The sequence below is a fragment of the Balearica regulorum genome, chromosome 3 (assembly GCF_011004875.1).
Source record: "Balearica regulorum gibbericeps isolate bBalReg1 chromosome 3, bBalReg1.pri, whole genome shotgun sequence".
Lineage (NCBI taxonomy): Eukaryota > Metazoa > Chordata > Aves > Gruiformes > Gruidae > Balearica > Balearica regulorum.
In genome coordinates, this window is record NC_046186.1 from 4,288,011 (window position 1) to 4,295,046 (window position 7,036).

General features: G+C 56.2%; 1 protein-coding gene across 3 annotated transcripts; it reads left to right on the plus strand.

Moving 5' to 3' along the window:
• Positions 1-7,036, plus strand: XKR5 (XK related 5). 3 transcript variants are annotated; one of them, XM_075750390.1, is made up of 7 exons: positions 3-243; positions 872-1,055; positions 1,158-1,339; positions 2,057-2,266; positions 2,393-2,562; positions 3,082-3,193; positions 4,505-7,036. In XM_075750390.1, the coding sequence occupies exons 1-7, from the start codon at positions 186-188 to the stop codon at positions 5,599-5,601; spliced, it is 2,013 nt and encodes a 670-aa protein (XP_075606505.1). In that variant the 5' UTR covers positions 3-185; the 3' UTR covers positions 5,602-7,036. The 3 variants fall into 3 exon arrangements, with proteins under 3 accessions (XP_075606504.1, XP_075606506.1, XP_075606505.1); XM_075750389.1 differs by having other exon boundaries at positions 1-243; positions 2,057-2,562; XM_075750391.1 differs by lacking the exons at positions 2,393-2,562; positions 3,082-3,193 and having other exon boundaries at positions 2-243.

Below are 7,036 nucleotides of genomic sequence, written 5' to 3' on the forward strand. Positions count from 1 at the left end.
TGCCCGGCGGGAGAGAAGCGCGGCGGCGGGAGGCACTTGGGGAGGTGCCCGGTTGGGCCGGGCCGGGCGAGGGGGGGGGGGAGCGGAGCGGCGGCTCCTTCCTCCTCCTCCTCCGCCTCCTCCTCCTCCGCCTCCTCCTCCTCCTCCTGCGGGACATCGCAGCCGCCGCGGAAAGGGCGCGCAGGATGCGCGGGGCTTTCCCGGGGCTTTGCCTGGCGTTGCTGGCGGCGGAGCGCGGAGCGCGTAAGTGAGCGCGCAGGATGTGCGGGGGGGGGGGGGGGGTGGCGGTGGGGCTGCGCGGGGCTGCGCACACGCGGAGGGGGGCAGCTCCCCCCCCCACACACACACCCCCCGCAGCCACCCCGGTGTCCTGGGTCACCCCCGGCCCTCCGGGAGGTGTGGGGGGGGGGGGGGGGGGCTGCCGTCCCTGCGCCCCCGCGGAGGGGAAGGTGCGCGGTTCTTGCGCGGTTCTGCAACCGGGACTCACAGACAGCAGAGCCCCGGGCACGGGCTTTCTGCATCCGTGCAGACCCTAGCCATTTTCACTTTTTTTTAACTTGGGAGAAAAAAAAAAAAAAGGCAAAAAAAAGAATTTCATTATTTATTTATTCGTTTGTTTGTTTATTTATTTATTTGGAGCATGAGCCCTTGGGTTTTTTATCAGAGCCCTTCTTTGGGGTGGGCCCCTCGGTCAGCCCCACAGCTGACAAGCCACCAGGAGCCGGCAGCCGGAGATAAGACAGGGACAAGAGCTTTGAACTCCTTCGGTGGCCGGGAGATGAATTTGGGGCGGGTTGTGTGTAGCACCTTTCAGTTGCTGGGTGTGCACGGCTGTGGCATCCCTCAGCGGTGCCTCTCTGTCGTTCTCCAGGGCTCTGTGCCATCGTCCACTACCTTGTCAGCGGGCAGCTGGGCTGGTTCGGGCTGACCATCGCCTGCGTGGTGCCCGGCTACGTGGCTCAGCTCCTCAGCATCCTCTGGTTCAGGGTGGACGGCCGCCCGCCTGGCTGCTGGCTCCTGATGCTCCATCTCCTGCAGCTGGGCCTCTGGAAGCGGTGAGAGATGCTCCCCATGGTCTTTCCAGCCTCCCCCAACCCGGGCACAGTCCCAAACCTGCTAAAACCAGGGTGGACATCCCGTCACGGTGACTCTTGCAGGTACTGGGATGTTTTTCGAACGATGGCAAAGGCGGGCTGCAGCGCCTGTGCTGGGGAGGTGCTGATGCAGCACGGGGATGTGTGTGTGCTGCGGCTCCTGGAAGCCCTGCTGCAGACCCTGCCTCACCTCCTGCTGCAGGCCTACGTCGTCGTGGCAGTCGACCCAGCAGGCTTTGTCCCCGGTGAGCGGGGAGTTCCCAGGAGGAGGATATGAGTTGGAGAGGGGCGGATGCATTTGGGTGGGGGATGTGTGTGCCCACCTGGCCGGGCACAGAGCAAGCTCTGGATGGAGGAGCATGCTGCAAAGGGGCTGGGAAGTCCCAGTGCAAAGCAGCAAGGACAAATGTGGCTTCAGGATCTGCCGTGAGGAGTCTCTGAGCTACCCATGGCTTCTCCTGGCAGGTACAGTCGGTCCCCTGTACAGGGGACCTCCATGGCAAGACAGTGCCTTGGCTGGGTTTGCACCCAACACGTGCTCCTCTTGATGGTCCAGCCCTAATCACAGCGCAATGCTGAGCATTTAGGGTTTGGGGGCTGCTTCCAGGGTTTTTTGGTGTGCAGAGAGCTTGGGGTGTGGAGTCACAGCGTGCACGAGGTCACACTCAAGTCAGTGTCAGTCTCTGGTCTGATCACAGTGACCAGAGATGGACCTTGCCCTGCCTCTGCAGAGCTCTGCCCGTGGGAGAGAGCGGTCAGAGGATTTAAGCAGGGAGATGCCAAGCATGCAGAGGAGACCAGATTGAGCAGGAACTGGTTGAAATACTCCAGTTGGCAGGACAGCAGGGTGTCTGGCTTGTATCAGTGTGCCATGCTACCAGCAGCTCCTTAGCATTGAGCTATGGTCCTACAATGCAGTTGGGCACCCTTCAGAGCGCCTGCCCGCCCCTGTCCCCGTGCAGGTGTCAGCGCAGGGCTGTCCCTGCTCTCCCTCGCCTGGGCTTTGGTCTCCTACAGCCACTTCGCCTGCCTGCTGAAACCCGGACACCTCTGCCCGCCGGCCGCGGCCATCCTCTGCCTGCTGCTCTGGAGGACGGGGATGCTGGGGACCAGGGTCCTGGCCCTGGTGCTCTTTGCCAGGCTCTACTCCTTCTGGGTTTTTGCTGTGGCAGGTAAGAGCTGTGATCATCTTCTCCATGTCCCATCCTGCTGTCAGCCACGGAGATGCTCCTGGTACTGGAGCGCTTTGCAGCCTCCCCCAGGAACGGCTTTGCCCTTTCGGTCTCTTCCCCTGGCAGGTGTCCACTGGCTGTTCATGTCCTTCTGGCTGGTGGCCCAGCAGACGGACATCGTGGCCAAGCCCTGCCGCTGGAGGCTCTTCAATTGCCTGGTGGGAGCTGTGTACATCTTCTGCTACATTAATGTCCGGCCCGGTCCCTCCAAGCACAGGGTGGCCGTGTTTTATGCCGTAAGTAGCCAGGATGTTCGGTATTCCACATGGATGCAGTTGCTGGGGAGAAGCAATAGCTCCAGACTCTCCTTTCTCATCTCTCACATCACCACTTGATAAAAATCCAGCATTTGGGCAACCTGGGCTAGCGGAGGGTGTCCCTGCTCATGGCAGGGGGGTTGGAATGAGATGGGCTTTGAGGTCGCATCCAACCCAAACCAGTCTGTGATTCTGTGATTTCCCATGTCCTGACGTGGTCACCAAGGTGGATGCACCTTCTGCACTTTTTTCTTAGCAACAGCCGTGCAACGTCTTAATAACACCAGAGCTGTGCTGCTCTGCCAGAGTTATTTTTCATGGTAAAAAAAGGTCAAGACCTTGCAGGAAGTTCAGTTCAGCCACCCTTACGTTTTAAGTGATAAGTTAGGTGCAAAATAAATCAGCAAAATCTAGAAACTGGGTGTTTTCTGTCATCAGAAGCATGTCTAAAGCCAGCAGAAGCATAAAAGTGACAACTCTTTTCCCCCTGTTCTGCAGATAATGGTGATGGAAAACACCCTCCTGCTGCTGCTGGCCACCCGGTTCCTGCAGGCAGAGCTGAGGAACAGCCTGTGCATGACCGGGGCCATCATGTCAGGGTCTGTAATAGGTAAGATCTGCTGGTTTTTGGAGCCTGGATTGCGTGTTTCAAGAGTAAATAAGCATCATGAGTTATTTCAGTTCCATCAGACTATTTGCTTTCTTTCTTCCAGCTTAAGCATTTGAACACATTTGATAATACCTAAATCCACCCTGAGTTTTGTTTCTTCATCACTTCTTAAAAGCCCATCCCTGAAGAGGGAGGCTTGCAGAAATGATCGAGCTGTCACCCAACGGCTCGGGTACCGCTGCCAAATACAATATATGCAATTTTGAAGCACATCTGTTTGTGCTTTCTGCGATCTCGGTGCTTGGTGATCAGTGCAGGCAGTGGTAGAACGCAGGGGGTCACTGCAAGGAAACGTTTTCATTTGAGCATCTACTGATGATTTCTGAAGGTGGCTCGTGATGGATCAGCCATCACTGGGTATGTGCCGGGAATACGCTGGGGTGGGACCGTGCAGAACTACAGTCCCACCCTGTTTTCTGTCAAAGACTAGCACTGCTTCTATAAATGGAAAAGCTTTTGGTGTTCATAGGGAGGGTTTTTTGGTATGTGAGAAGGTACTGCATGCCTCGCCCATACCCCGCCTTACTCCGTACCTTGCCCATAAAGCAGGCAGCAGCTATGGCCAGCTGGCGCATTTAATTCCCTAAAGCTTTAATGCACAACTCGACTGAAGGAGGGGAGAGGTCGTATGATGCAAACAACCCATCGGCACCTCTGTTTGCAAAACTGGCACCGGGCAAGGATGGGAGTTGCTCTTTGCTGGGTGAGGTCCCCGCCAGGCTCATGTTTTCCCAGCGGGACGGAGGCAGAGGGAAGCTGTAACACCCGTGTGCTGGGCTTTGTGCCTCTCCCCGGACCACGCCGTGTTCAAGAACGAGTGTAGGATAGGCCTTGAACGAGTGTAGGATAGATGTAGGAAGGTGTCTTAGAAACCTGCTAGGTTTTTTGGGGGTATTTTTTGGTCCATTTAATGGCTAGAGGACAGGGATGCTGTGAGGTGGGAAGGATTCCTGCATCACACGCCTCCTCCCTGTCTGCTGGTGCTCAGCGGCTGCTCGTTGTGCACCGATCAGTCTGCAAATCAATCCAGATTAAATCGGTCTTGAGAGTGTGCTCAGCACTCCCTTTCCCGAAAGCTGCTCGAGTGGGATTCTTGCATCCCTAAAAATGCTTGAAAGACACCTGATGCCCAGCAGCATCTCTGCAAAGGGCCTGTTGACCTGGAGGTGGCAGCGAGGTCTGGTTTCTCCTCTACACCTCACCGAAACGCTGCTGGGACTTGTCCCTTGACGCTTTTCCGCTCTTTTTCAGGTGCCACAGCTCTGGTGGTTTATTACAGCCTGCTCCATCCCAAATGCACAGAGATCTGGCAGGGCTTCCTGGAGACAACCTGCAGTGCTGCGGCTACCGGTGATGATGAGGTTGATGGAGACAGCTCCCAAGCTGGGCAGAGCTTGGGGATTTCAGGAGATGGAGAGGCCTTGGCCGGGGAAGGGACCACGGCAGATCCCAAAAACGGGAACAGCTCACGGCTCCCGCAATTCGGAGGGTGTTTGGAGGATGGCTGGACAAACCATCACCACTGGCTGCTGGTAAAGCTGGCCTTGAAGACAGGAGATATGTCCACGATCAATGCTGCTTTTGGAGATGGTGGCGTGGGAGAAGTTTACCCTGGAGGATGGGTGATGGGGAAACCCGCCGGTGTTGAGCCTGGAGCAAACCCTTCCCTCCCCACGAGGGAAATGGGTCCTCGGGGTGCTGAATCTGGTCTGACTGATGAGAAATTGCAGGCGGCGGGGAACGGAGGAGGCGGCAAACCCAGCACCGGCGCTGTGAGAACGGGACGGGAGGACGGAGCAGGGCAGGAGCCTGATTTTCACCCAGCCGTATCCTTTCCCAGCAGTTTCTCCCCGGATCCAGCCAAGGGCTCCTCTGTGTATTTCAGCGCGAGCGCAGGAGGCATCACCTCTCCTGGCATGGTGACAACCACAGCTACGTCCATGGCCCTGGTGCAAAGGGATGGCGAAGGCCAGCCTCCTCCAGGCTGCCTGGGAGAAGGAGGAGGAGGAGGAGGATGGGATTTATCCATTGGGATGGCGAGCATCAGCCCAATCCTGGGCGCTTGTGCCCACGAGCATCTGTGGAGCAGCTCTTCCCTTGGTGGCACAGGTGGCTGTGGGGCGGTGGGTCCCCCCAAAGAGGACTCGGAACCCGTAGGGCTGGAGGGTGTCCTCGTGGGGTGGCATCACCTTCAGGACACCCATGCTTGTGACACAAAAGGGACTGTCATGAGGAGCAAGCTGAGGCCACTGTGTTTCACCTCCACCCCCAAGGCTGACCCTAGATGCCCACAGCGAGGACTGGGGGAGCTGGGAGAGGGGACAGACCTGTCTGGGTTGCTGGAGTGACCCTGAAATTGCTGCAGCATCACCTTGGGTCAGCACTGGGGCAACTGCCTCGTTGGTATGATACGGCAGGAGGTGGTGGGATGTTAATGCTGGCCATACAGACTGTCCCCATGGTGCCCCTGCTGCCGGGCAGATGTGGTCCTGCATCGCTAGGACATCTCCTTCCTTCCCGGTGCATCTTCTGTTTACAGTTTTGGAGAGCTTCAGAGGTCTTGGAAAGCCTTAAAAGTCCAAGTTTAGGTATTTAGTGAACTTATTTATGTAACAGTCCTGCTAGGCAGCTGGAGCACGCTGCCTTTGATTTATTTCTGACGATGTCTTTGAAGCGTATCCTTTAACGAGTGCCTATACGAGCTGCTGGCCTGTCACAGCATGGAGATCTGGCTGCTGTCTCCAGGGGCTGTAATGATGGCCAAAGCAGACAAATAAGTGCCTAAACCAGAAAAATAATGAGGTTTACTCTCCGATGCCCTTCCTTCTGGGCAGAATAAGCCCTAAAGTAAGGCTCAGTGGTGCTTGACGTGTTTTTCCTCCACCAGGTTCATCTTTAGAGCTTTACCAACTCCATTTGGTGGGGCCATATAGGAACCCAGACCCTTTTCATATGGCAAACCACAACCTCGGGACCTTGAACCGTAGCCAAAAGCACATCCTGCTTGCTTGTCCACTGTCCCGCTTCTTCCAGTGGCCTTTTCTCCCCAGCCTCTTCCTTGCCCCCTTCCAACCAGCTGCAGATAATCCAGATCTGCCTGGATGTTCTCTCCACAAATTTCGCTTCAAGCCAAAACAGATCTGCATACCCTTTCCACCATAAAATCCCCATTTCAGGCAGGATTTATTTTTATCAGGAACTAAAAACCTCAATACAGCGGCCTCAGAAATAGCTCCTGCTCCCAGCCACGTTGGCTGGACACAGGTTTGTGCCCCGGACGTGGCTTGACATACTCATCGAGGTCTGCTCAGCTGGTTCACCAGTGAGCTCGTGGATGCCAGCTGGTGCACATCTGGCCATGTCCCCCGGCCGTTGTCCTGCTGCGGGCACATCTCTGGTGTTGCCATGACACTGGAAAGGCGGCAGGAAGGACATGCATGCAATGAATTATTTAAAAAAGCTTCCATGTAGCATTAGCTGCTCAGGATTGACCCAGCCAGATGATTCTTCAAGCTGATCCGGGCAGTGAAAACCCAGTTGGTGCCGATTTTGGAGTGAAGCCGCTTTCCAGCGTGGTGAAAGCTCCGTGTCTCCGTTCGGAGCCAGCACTGCCGTGCTGGGGCTGCGCTCTGCAGGGAGGAAGCAGTTGCAGCAGCTTTTCCGGAGTCCTCCTCGCTGTGTGCATCACACTGAAGGCAGCAGAGCTGCCGTGGCTTTATGGAAATTTTTATTTAGTTTGTTTTTCTACCTTTGGTAATATAAAATGATGCTCTAAAAAACAAA

What these genes read in the sequence shown, in the direction of transcription:
- XKR5 (XM_075750389.1), top strand. Translation starts at nt 186, where the DNA reads ATGCGCGGGGCTTTCCCGGGGCTTTGCCTGGCGTTGCTGGCGGCGGAG. An exon ending in GGGTGGCCGTGTTTTATGCC is followed by an intron (nt 2,563 to 3,081) that starts GTAAGTAGCCAG and finishes CCTGTTCTGCAG; the next exon opens with ATAATGGTGATGGAAAACAC. An exon ending in CATGTCAGGGTCTGTAATAG is followed by an intron (nt 3,194 to 4,504) that starts GTAAGATCTGCT and finishes GCTCTTTTTCAG; the next exon opens with GTGCCACAGCTCTGGTGGTT.